General features: G+C 28.7%; 1 protein-coding gene across 4 annotated transcripts in view; it reads left to right on the top strand.

Annotated features, from left to right (window-relative positions):
* LOC100169491 (triple functional domain protein) overlaps positions 1-13,928 on the top strand; it is a 119,692-nt gene that overhangs the window by 70,747 nt on the left and 35,017 nt on the right. For all 4 annotated transcript variants that reach the window (XM_003243027.4, XM_003243025.4, XM_016802656.2 and 1 more), the window contains one exon: positions 6,529-6,745. In XM_003243027.4, coding sequence (XP_003243075.1) covers positions 6,529-6,745 — 217 coding nt within the window. The remainder of the gene's footprint in view (positions 1-6,528; positions 6,746-13,928) is intronic.

Here is a 13,928-nt window from a genome sequence, read left to right as displayed (position 1 = left end):
TTATATACATATATATATATATATAAATATATAGGTAATAGATGTAATAATAAGTGTACTTTAATTATATATTATATACCTTTATATATTATATTATAGTTTTAAATAATTTTTATGGCACAATCTGTTCAAATCAATGTAAAACCATAAGTGAATGTAATATTTGGAGAGAAAAAAAGACGTGATTCACAGATTAAAGAAACCTCCCTGTGGAGCAATTTCGAATATTTTTAATAAATGGTTAATTTTAGTGAAGTCATATCTTAGGTAGGTACCCTTTTTTCCCAATCTTATTATTTTTCTACTATGAACCAATTTATAATGTGTTCTTGCAGTGTCTTAAAACAGAATAATCACACCTATCTACTTTATGTTTATATATATCGGTGTATAACTACGGTGATGAGTAAAAATTAATATTTTCAACAAAAAGTGTGTATGGGTTGGGCGTGTTCTACCCGCGCAAATGTATATGTGGCCACACATAATAATCGCATGCCTTTTGTTCATTTTTTTAATGTTACGTTATTTTTTTACTAAAACATTTATGGCGTACCTCTTATTTTAATCACCGATTGCAAGAATTTTTATTAAGTATATAATTATTATTATTGCTATTACTTTTTGTTATCCTACGTTATTGAAAATGATAATAATTAAATTAGTTATTTTAAACACGTATGAACCGTATATTAATTGCTGATTAATTTTTGTCAAATTAATATTGTGATGTTTTCCTGCATTTAAAGCATGCTAATGGTTATTCATTAATTGTTCCATTAAAGTGGAAACTAATAGGCGTCTTCCTGCAATTTTTACTTTGATTACATTTATTAGGGTTGATATACATATCCATTTATTATGAATATACTGTTGCGAGAGCAAAATATTCTGTTTAATTTTAAACTAATTTAGAATTTAGAACTAATTCATATTAACCGTGTGTTATACCTCTGCGTTATTCATTATTATTTTTGTATCAATATAAAATAATCAACAAATTATACAAAATATTGTATATTTTAATATTCATGGTTTTGTATAACACAATATTAATTGTACAATATTTAGTTTTTATTTTATTTAAATCAGTGCAATATATTTATTTTGTCGACAATATCGTCTAGGTTGATGTGCAATGTGTAATAATATGCCGCATAATGTACTATAGGTGCCTATATTATATTATTAGCATACTTTGAAGAATTCTATAGCCGTTATATGTCGCTATTTGTTTGGATTATAATGTGTTACTGTACTTTTTTCTAATTCCCATATTTTAATTCATTACAAAATAGGCAATTATAATCACAAAAAATAAATTATAGACATAAATTTATACAACGATAACGTTTTATGAAATACACACGGTTAAATAACAGTATTAAATATAATATATGTTTACTTAGATAATGAAAAGTTGTAACACTATCATGCTATAGTTTCAGAATGTGTGTGTGTTATCCATGAAAGTTTTTTGTTCAAGTAGATAACAAAAAATAATTATTTACTTACCTATATAGGTATACATTAACCTCGAAATATAATATTTTATTTATGAACAGTAGGTTTATAATATTTATATTTTATTATATCGGACTATAGGAGTATTGGCGAATGACGTTATATATAGCATAATATATTGAATTGATTAGTTTTATTATTTTCAGTAACTTTTTTTATGAAGTAATTAATAAATGTGTATGATAAGTATAGGTAGGTATACTATTATATAATAAGTCTAAGGGAATCTTGTTTCATTTAGTTTATTTTTTTTATTAAATTTCTATAATTTATTTCTGTGAATTGCTGTATCACACGTGTATTAGAGATAATAAAAGTAATAATACATTATGAATTTGACGCGACGTCCTTAAAATTTAAAAACATCCCAGTTTAAATTTTGTGCATTTACAGCAATTTTAAAATGAAATGACCAAAGAAATATGTAAATAAGCAAGGAATAATGATTGATTATGGTGTATTGATGTACTTACCAAACGATGTCAGTTACTTTTGTTTAAATTAATTTATAGGTAATCTTTTAAGTTTATGAGTACTTTCGCTATCTTTATAGATATGAAGAATAGATGCAAATATTTATTATAATCTAGTTCCATTAAAAATGCGTTTGGCCCTTTATTGCAACAGCACTTCCATAACACCCCTATGGCAGTGGGCACTGATATTATTATATATATTACCTAAATATAGGTGTCAGCTAGCTTTCGGGACTGTATATAAAACACAATATTGAAAGCTTGTGCAATAAACATATAAGATACAAATGATTCTTAATTATAATAGCTCTTGCATGAAATTAATTTAAAAAAAAAATCCGTAGGTATATTATCACCATTCTTAATATTTATTATAACTATTGAATACCGTCGGTCTTTTAGTAGTACCTAAAACATTTTTTTTTCCTTTTTCCTTCGAGCACGATCTCGCATTTTGTGTAGTATAAACTTAGGTATAACTGTTAGGTAAATTTACTAACGTTTTGTATATTCCTAATATTATTTTTTCACTGAAATTTCAATTTTCCGATGCCATGAACAATTTAAAAGTTATTATGACCAATTTTTTTTATAAGTATTATATGTATAAAAAAGTAATGTTTAAAAATCAGTTTCTTACATTTTGTCATCTGCATAATGGATGTGAAAATTATATAGAATTTATTATTTTATTTATAAAAATCATTTATAGTACCTAATAATAATATTTTCTGCGCATAATATTATCCGTTATTATTGTAATGCTCAATTTATATAACGTTTAACCAAACAGACTATATTTTTGTTATGCTTGGCAAACAATCGGATCAAACTTTCGAAACATTTATTACCGTCGAAGAACTCGTAATTTGTCTACAACTCCCACGGCTAAAGTTGAAATTTAACTGTCGTATTTGAGTATTTCCTACTCGACTGTTTTCTATAATATATCAGCGTCATATTACTATATAGCATGATTCGTTCATTAAAATATATTTTAAAAATGTTTATATTATGCTTAATAAACTTATATATATTTCAATGTTATTGTCAAACATATTAATTGTTATATTATATACCTTAGAACTTATAATATGTTATAAGTAGGTATAATACTGTAAATTGCTATTAAAAATTTCTTTAAAACTCACATTTTTACAAATCGTAAGAAGTACGTTCTATGTCATATTATAGATAAAATATACGTATACAATATATACATAATACATATGTATATTGTATAGGTATTTATTTATATATATCAAGCGTATTCATTATTATTTATTATATATTTGCACTCTACAAACCTTTCATCTTAATATATATATTATAATAAATATTTTGTTATATTTGCACGAAACATAAATTATATCATTTTATAATTTAGTGGAAAGCTTTGCGTTATTGTGAAAGTGTATATTATAATATGTCAGAATATTCGTAATTTTATGTACAACGTTTTTACCTTTGAAGCAAAAGTTTACCCCCCGAGAATGAGCTGGGAATAGTTGTTAAATGATCTATATAGTATACCCCGTGCACTTGAAAATTCTGCGTGAATATTTTATTACTTTTTAAATAAAAAGAGCTTAAAAAATTCTCTCCACTTTAAATTTTATTTCATAAACCCGATTATAATATTGTATAATGTAGCCTCAGTATTGTAATATGTACTATATCTAGTAGTTGGTTACTGTAAGGTTGGGGGTAGGTATTATACGCGTGTAACGATTTAATACGTATTTATTGCCGTTAAGCGCGTAACATAAATTATGCGCAAGCCTTTATTTTATATTTTTATCAAACGGATATTTATCGATACTAATAATGGTTATTATTGTGTACATATAGTATATGCCTTCTATTTCAATTGTTCTCGTAAATATAGATATGAAAATTGCGAAACTATATATATTTCTAATAATAAAGCAAATAATTTAGCCGTGGAATGCCGTCAATCGGCATCGTGTTCAATGGATAAAGGTTATATAAATATAATATAGTATAACAATATATTTTGAATTTTAAAATAACGTAAACGTGTTTAGAGCGGATAATGATTTAGCGAATTAAAATTTAACCAGCATGAAAAAGCGTTTATTCATACTACCGCCATTACTGCTGCAGGTATAGAATTATCCATGATATTGTTATATATTACGATGTATATATATTATATAATAGGTTGTAGTCTCATTCTATTATAAGTATATATTATTATATATCAATATACTATATATTAATCGAATTTCGGGATGATCTTATAGCGCTTGTATACATACAAATAGATAAATATATATAGGTACCTACGCAGCTGTATCGATTAGTATTAAAATCGGTGAAAATTCCAATGAATATAATGCTTGCCTAGCCTGGCATATCCGCATGCATTCCCAGATATCCGTGTACTAGCAGTTAGCTACGCGTATATATTATATATGATAATACGTATATATAGGTTGGTCGTATAAAAAAAACGCATCCCAACGTTGCTCTATATCCTCTCGTCATGTAGTAATTTATTTTATTTTATACGATCGGATATCCTTTTTTGTACAGTTTTGTGTAGGTATATGCAATATAATAATAATATATGTTGCGCGAGCATTTGTGTATTATACAATATCGCATCGCCGCGTATATATACGTGAATTGAGCTTTTGTGTAGATAATATTACAGTATATTATCGTTGCAAACATTCCGTATTTCGCTGCACAGGTGTCCAGTGTGCAGCTTATACCTACTACCTACAATGTAGTTCCTACATCATGATGTATATATATTTATGCACTTGACCCGTTTCAAAATCCTTTTGACCGCATAAAACCGTATTCGTTTCGATCTGCTGAACATTGCTATTATTATATTATTATACTTTATTTTCCTCAGTTGCGTACCACACATAATTTCACCTGGTGCTCGTGGCGCATTAATTAATGTCAACCACGATCTAAAATCCGTATACAACGTATATCATATATAATATATGTATACTATTTCAGTTATGTGTATTATTATTTATAAGCCCCCAGTGGCTTTTAATGTTTTTTTATAGACGGGGAGGACAACATGTTGACCGGCCTTTTTACAAATGATCAATGTTTGTTCTTTCCGTGGTTTTTCCTTTTTACAATGTATATAATTTATATAGGTACATACAATATAATTCCTTTATTTTGTTCACTACCATACATTGGACTGGTGCCGTATTATTATTTTGTACTTCTTGCTCATATACTAAAAACTATCGAATAATATCATTCGTGGATGTAAAAAAATTTGAATATGATTTGATTTTATCAAAACTTTCTTCTTTTTTGATCATGCAGTCCGATTACCGGTCAATCTCAAAGATCACAACCATCGGCCAGTTGGACTTTTTAATTTTGAGATCTTTTTAATGTTCTCCTAATCCTCCATAAATTATGTTATTATATATATTATTATAGCAGTGCGTTAAATATATACAACCAAAGAGTTGTTGGGGATCAACATTTATATTTTTAAAATTGTCTTATTGTCCCAGTAGCGTATAAAAGGGAGGGATCAATTTCTCCGACTGGCCAAATCCTGAGTGAAGGGTTACCTGCCAGTGGTAGAGGCAAAATTGATTTATTTTAATTCATACTTTCGAAATTTTTTTTCTAACACTCATTGAAAAACTACTGAAGAATTCTTCGTCCAAATCCATCATAGATTTATATAAAACAACTAACAACTTTAATAAATCCCCGCTTTATGTTTTAGATTCATATATTGGCGATTTAAAGCTTATCAATTATCAGTCCTGCGGGGGGTGGATCTGTAACGGGGAGCATGTAAAATAACATATAAATGATACACAGCGTCCCCGTTAAATCTTATCAATTTCAATCGCCAATAGAAATTGCTTTGTACATACTCGTATGTATATTGTTTATGTTCAGTATCAAATTTTTCTGCTAAACATTCTTTTAGATAACGCTAAAAATAATTAAATCATATGTGTTGTTTAACTGTGGTACCTTTACTGTATGTATAAAAAGATAAACGACTTAATTGAATTCTTGTACTCTTAAATATATAAAGAGGTGTTTGACAAATTTTCTCTACAGATCTCCAGATTGCAGATTTTATAAAATATTATAAATATTATCTATATGGTGTCAAATATATTTAAGTATTTATTATGATGCTTACTATACACTTATTTTAACATGAATAAGTACTTATTCAAGTTTGTAAACTAAATTAACAATTATAATATCTACCTGCCTACTTAAAGTTCTACCTACCTAATTAATTAATTCAATAATTAGAATTTTTGTTTTTTCATAGAAAGTTCTATATAAACAATAATAATATTATATACGTACGGTATTTCAAAATATACTTACTACCTATATGGCTATATGAATTTAAACACCTTACTACTACTTGAAGATTATAATAATGTCGCTTAATAAGATTTTATCTACCTATTCGGTTTTTCGTTGTGTAATGAGTTATGACTATTGACTATGATGTGTATATGTTTTTTGTTCATAGAACTCGGGCGTGGAGATGACGTGGGTGATCGCGGATTTCACGGCCACGGCCGCCGGCCAGGTAACTGTCGCCAAAGGCCAGCAGGTCGAGCTCCTGGACTGCTGTGGTGGTACGAGTGAAATGGTTTTGGTGCGGGTACCGTCTGACTGTACCGAAGGAATGGTGCCGCATATTGTACTCAAGCAACCACCGTCACTCAAATCGCCGCAAGCCACAGGTAAAGAAAAACACCATTCATATTATAATAGATATCAATTTATATACATATACGATTAAGAAAGGTCGTAATCAGGGGTGAATATAAACGAAAGGTGAGAGCTGTGAGGGTGGCTAAATAATACTTCCGAGGTGCCATCTCCATTCGTATCGTTTATTAGTTAATTTATAGAATAAGGTGGTTTGTATTTTAAATATTCTAAAGCAGCTATATTATATACTTAGTTAATTTTAATTTTTATGATTCGTCGGTGTATATTTTTATTAATTACTTTTTAATTTTTATATCCGCCTCCTGATGAAATAGTTGTTACTTATGTGGTATATTCATCCTACAGGTAGGCCTATAGGTTACATGATATTTATGCCGTTTTAAATTCAGTTAACTGTTCTTCTCTGTCCCTCTGTATAATAGTAGTGAGTACGTTTCTGCTGTTAGTCATTATTGCTAAATTAGGTACACCCTTTATAGATTATAGGTAAGTACCTACTTAGTAGGTACTTACGAGATGTACTCGCATTTTGTTTAAAAAGTCTAAGCAAAAACAAACAAATTAGTAATTTGCAATTACACGTATATATATATTATTCTCTAAGGTCGAATACATAAATTATTCCCTTAACAATTTATCATTTAATACGCTTACTGTATTCTCGATTTTCTATGTATAAATACGAGTTGTTTTTGTTTGTAAATTAGAATTCGTATGTGCAGAGGGTTTTAATTATATATCCCGTACTATTGATTTAAAAATAAATATAATTAAATTTGTAAATTTCTAGTATCTAGTGTGGGTACTTGGATAAATATTATGGACACATATCATAATTTATCCTCCACAAAATACAATGTCAACTTGTTATTTTAGGTATTTTTTGTGAATCTAATATTGACATATTAAATTCATATTTACATATGTCATGAGAAGTTGTTTGTCTTTTTTTGTGAATTATCTTTGTTCTTGTAATAGTGCGAAGGCATTATGAATTAGCAACTACGTATGGTCAGTGTTGTTGTACAAAAAAGGAAACTGGCATAAAAAGTTTCTACAATGAAATTTAATATTAGTCCTGACATGGCGCGACCTTTTCCTTTTATCCCATCGATTTCATCATCGTTATTTGTATAGATATCCGAAGAGAGTCAATAATTATTAATAATGATTTATTGCTTATATTTTGTAATTTGTTATATTTCCGCAATATCGTATCACTGACAATCGATAATAATTATACATTTAATAGGTTTTCTTTCAAAAATGTAATAAAACTATTTTGTAAATCAATTTGAATCTATAATGTATTCCAGTTTCTTCAAATAAATAGATAATTCTCTCCAGTGCATAAACTATAAGTTCAATGTTATATTTATCAAAGCTGTTTTATTAAATTATATATGATTTCAAAGTTTGTATGTTTTATTAATTTTTTTTTTAACCTTAAACGTTCATTAAGCATTAATTTTTTGAAAAAAAATATTTATTATTAGATAATTATAAAAATAAACTATTCCCACGTTTTGACTTAAGCCGAGTTTAAGTAGGCTAATTTAAAAAAAAAACGCGGTATCATATTGTATATTCTGCAAAGTTCTTAATTCAGATCCTTTATCAAATACGGTTGAATTTATGATTTTAATTTATTATTCCATGATTAATTTATTGTATTTTGTGGTATTCGACTATCATGTTTTTTTTAATAAAGCTAAACGGCGCCGATGTCTATTCTGTGGTGGCGTTATATTGTGTTGAGACTTTAAAACCAGATTATATCGAACGGAATTTTTCAATGTCGTTTACCTAATAGATTATATTTGTAAACAGTGTATGTGAATTAAAATTCCAAACCTTTCCAATTATAACTTCACATGCGAACTGATAATAACGATTGTCGGTCGTGCAGTGTCCGAGTGGAGTAACTTCAGTATCAAATGTATTCAATAGTTTACATTTATGTTGTAAATCGATCGAACAAACGTCGTAAACGTGTTGGTTTTTCGTTTATAAATTGTAGTGTCAGTTTTAAATATTTTACCCACAAAAAAGTGAATACTAGCAGACAAAACGATTTCAACGTTAGCCAGGTGTATCGTGTTAAAGGTAAATTTAATTCCGAATAGTGAGGTTATTGGGAGTTTACCAATTGCGCTCTAAACATTTTAGGGTCGATACGTATACCAATTGCGCTCTAAAAATTGTAGGGTCGATAGACCAATTTCACTTTATAGGTACATTTTAGAGTCATAGTCCAATTGCGCTCAAAACATTTTACACTACCTAAGGAAAAGTTATTAGTTAGTTATAAATTATTTAATAAATCATTACATTAACCGATTTTTTAATGCATAATACATAATATAATATAAATAAATAAACAATTTTTTTCTTCACATTTAACAAGTTACTTTTTGATCGTCAATTATATAAAATGTATCATAATGATAACTTGTTTGTTTTCGTTTATCACTCAAATGCAAACTTTCGTGATCAAATGTCCGTAATAATAATAACGTTTCATAAAATTCCCGATACCGTTATAAAATGTATTATAACCAGTCACTCTAACCAGTAATCAAATGAAATTTAAAATTTACAAATTACAAATTTTTTTAGTCCATACCCAGGTTATTGTATCATTTTATTTTTATTTTCTTCTTCAATAACTGCAGGCAGGTGAGTATTTGATTTATTTTTTTGTTTCACGTGTCATTGTTATATAGGAACGTGCAGTCGACGTATTAACACAATAATAATTAATATACCTAATATTTTATATTATACAATTATCGTATGTTGATTTAAATTTCGTAAATATTATTTTTATTACTATCATTAATTATTAATATACTTCTTAAATTTTATTGAATTTATTAAAAGTTTTGTATTGATAGTATAAACCTCGGTGAGAAAATAAGCCTCCGCGTGTGCAAATCTCGGAAACGGCTACAGTCACAGACGAGATTTTTTAAAAACGTTTTCAACTTTCAACGTATATTATATTCGTAGAAATATTACCGTTTATATTATGTAGAATACGAATTAATAATTGTAGTGCTAACCTGATATTTTTTTTTATTATCTATCTCGTTTTTCTAAGCACGTGTAGCACCTGTACCTAATATGTGGAGTACGAAAGAACCGCCATTACCAGATCCTGGTAACTTATATAATAGGTTATAACCTTATATTTAAATGTATATATCCCGTTTAATCGTGTAATCTGTATGAACTGCTAAGAAACAAATCCCAAAGTGTCATGGCTATAAATATATTCACATTCACTTGAACGTGTATCGTTTTGACGACAATGATCACTATCGGTATCGAGCATCGGTATTAGCACCGATAATATGGTCTTAACTCTTAAGATAAGGTATGACATGTTGGATAGACAGGTAGGTGAGCGTTCCCTGTCGAACCCACCAATTCTCTCATCGCTCAATCAAATTTTTATTTAAATAATGTAGGTACATGTTTCAAAATTATAGTCGACTCTCCCATAATACAAATCGTATCGACTATTATTATAATAAGCTACCACAGTTCCATCTTGTAGTCTTGCTCACCCCTCGAATCTGCAATGTAGCGTCGCCGAAACCCCCCAACTGTTCGAGCTCGCCGCATTTCCAGTTTCTGTAGCATGTTGCTACAGTAGTAAAGTATACAGTTGCCGAAAACGTATTTTCGATATGTCGAGATGAAATCATTTGACTTGCTCCGCCGCTTATATTATATAATATTGCCGTTGTAAAGCCAATATCATATGTTATAATATATTATAAGTGAAGGTACAATGTTGAATCTTCTCATTGTTTTAGGAATTCAAACAATACTTATGATTTTACTTTATTTATTATATTAATACTTTATGGATGTAACATCGTTGAAAATTGGTATAGGGGAGGGCCCTATAAGCCGGCTTATAAAATGGGATGCGTCACTGCTGCGGTACTTGAATGTATAACATTATAATATTTTGTCACTGTCGTTATACTTCAGTAACTAGGGCAGACTTACCGATTTTCCTACTTGGGCGTTGTGTATGAGTGAAGAGGTAAGGTAAAGTGCTGAATAAAAGATTGTTACAAAATAAATGTAAGAGTTAACATCCCCTGCTACCCCAAATAATAAAAAAACTGAATATAGTCGCCTGATTCGTTGGACTCTTTTATTATCCATTGAAGTATAATATTTAACGCGTGGTCTGACCTTCGTATAATTACTAGTAATTACATTTGTGTGTAACTTAGGTACCTACCTATATGTTATAATAGTCCATCTAAAAACAGCAATAATAATACTTGATATTTCGTCGTTTAATTTTATAATTTTCAACCGCTAACCCTTACCGTTGTTACCAAATAATTTAAATTATTGGGTGGATTATAATAATAATTTTTATTTTGGACACATAATACATACGGAAGATGGTATTTTGCGCCAATTTAATTACTTGTAATTTGCGCCATCAAAAGGTACATTTAAGCGCGTATGTAATTTGCGCCAAAATATAAAAATATAACATATTATATTTTGCGCCACGACAGAAAACGAAATGGAATAGGTATGTAATTTACGCCACACTTTCAACTTCAATTGTTGAAATTTACCAGTAGATAAATCTACTGATATCGCATAGGATGTACAATAATACGTACCGATGTGTGTCCAATATAATATTGTTGTGTTCTACTGATAATAGAAACATATCGTATTAGACGTAATCGATCTCCAATTACGTCTAATCTAATGGAAATTATCGATGTATTGTTACATATTGTTAATATTGAACAGCAATGTCGCGAATCGTGATACTTACAGTTAATCCGATATAAATTGCGTGTGCGTTCATGCAGTGGCGTAACCAGGGGGGGTTTGGGTGTTTAAACCTCCCCCCCCATTGACATTTTCCCTCCTAATAAATATATTTTTTATAGGATTCGGGACTGCTTGCAAGTTATAAATTTGTCTTATGAAATTGCGAAATTAAATACAAAGTTTGAATTTGCATATTTGTGTATTTTTTAACTTAAATGTACATACAATTGTCGGGAAAAATTATGTTTGGATAACATAGAAAAATATCTTAAAAAATATTATGTTTGGTTAGGTACAATAGGCGATAATTTTGAGATTTGGGGAGGCCGAAGCCTAATGCCATCTTCATCCTAATATCAGCTTCTATTTCTAAAGATATTTTATTATTTATTTACATAACTTTCGGTAATTTATTTTTCCATTACATACGGTAGCTTAATCTTATTATACTCAAACGTCGCATATTATGTCATACATTTTTGTTAATACGCGCTTTAGACTAAAGTCAATATACCTACTGAGATTATAGAACTGTGTGTGAACTGTGAATGGTTCGTGGTATTTAAATAAATTACCCTAATATTTTGAAAATATCATTGTGTATAGAAAATAATAATATAATATGTAATGGCGATTTTTTTACATATTACGTATTTAATAGTAAGGTTATCTTTTTACATTTTGAATCAGTGGACGAAAGTTTAAGTTTTTGACAATTTATTTATACTCAAGTTAAAATAATGTGAAAAATCTGTTCAGTAGTAAATAAATAAATTAACACATTAATACATTTAATTGAATTTCCTATTAACGGAGCAAAATCTTTATAACATGCGAAAATCTCTTAAATATGAAATATACCATGCATAACTTAATTTGTTGTATCTATATCAACCAATTTTATTTATTAATAATATTTATCTCTGCCATGTTCTACAAAATTTTATAAGAATATGTAATCGCTATTCCCAAACCCTAGTTTTATTCTAGTTACATTATATTTTTCTTGTTTTAAAAGTATTATAAAATGGACATCCATCAAATATCTACCAAACTAACTGTTAATATTGTATGGATACCACCAAGATTTTGGTCATATCATGTAAATAAATACATCCGAGTTATTGAATAACACATTTTTAAGGAAAATTCACTATTTTATTGTTATTTGTCCATGATATAATTATCCACTGCGTAGGCGTAGAAATCTATTAATATAATATTATTTTTAATATAAATTCTGAACATCGGTAGCTTGTTTAATAAAAAAAAAAATGGAGTATACTTTTAATTTCATTGGGTACCTATCTTTACATTCTACAGAGATTATGAGTTCAGAGTTCATCTATATATTATGGTTGTAGTACCTAATAATAGTAGTAACTATACATAATATATTGTGCATACAGTATTTTAATGGGAAAACTAAATTAAAGGGATGGAGTGGACTTATTTAAAATTAAAATTAGATTTCTATGGATTTGTTAAGCTCTTCGTTCGCACACTCGTTTGGGGTTTCGCGCTTCCCGCACACCGCTCAATGGTCGCATAATTTTACAATTAACACAGATATTTAATATAAGGTTATTGCATTTACTAAGTATTTAGTGATAAAATATTGATTATGATAAATAAATTAAATTGATGGGGAAAATAAACGATGGCATAAAATTGTCGTAGAAATAAATAGAGAACCTCGAAACATATATTTTTATAAATATACATGCGTCGCCAATGTTGTAATACGCAAAAAATGTATAATATAGTTTGTTGGTGTATATCGTATATGATAAATTTATATGCTTAGATATATACTTACATATAACCGTTGTTTTAAAAAAAGAAAATTACCATGGACTTGATATCGTCTCGGCGGTGTTGTTGCTATAATTGTCGTCGTCGTCGTCGTTGTTGTTGTTGTTGTTTTTGTTGTTATTGTTGTAACAAAATTAGTGTTTGAAATGTAAACTTTCCGCAGCCACGTCACCGATGATACGCACGACGGATTGACTTAAGACTGTTTACGTTAGCGTAAAACTGTATACAGAAATGTACGTGATACACCAGACAATATCGTAGGAAATAAAATATATTATTTTTAAATAAAAATAAAAATACTAACGATAGAACAATGTAAAATAGTGTGTATTTAAATGCTAAAAAAAAATGAGGTAACTACAAAATTATCAACGTGGATAATCACTAGGTATAATACATTGTGTGTGGGTGCTTCAGACATATTGTCGTGTCATAGTATATAATATTATGTTCTGCACATCGTGCGTCATGCCCACCAGAAAGTCGACTTTGAAGAAATTGCTACTTTCTCGCTTTCCAATATACCTAATAGTCACGGGCGGTCGTACG

This window comes from Acyrthosiphon pisum, chromosome A1 (assembly GCF_005508785.2).
Source record: "Acyrthosiphon pisum isolate AL4f chromosome A1, pea_aphid_22Mar2018_4r6ur, whole genome shotgun sequence".
NCBI classification, from domain to species: domain Eukaryota; kingdom Metazoa; phylum Arthropoda; class Insecta; order Hemiptera; family Aphididae; genus Acyrthosiphon; species Acyrthosiphon pisum.
This window is presented reverse-complemented; position numbering and strand designations above follow the sequence as displayed.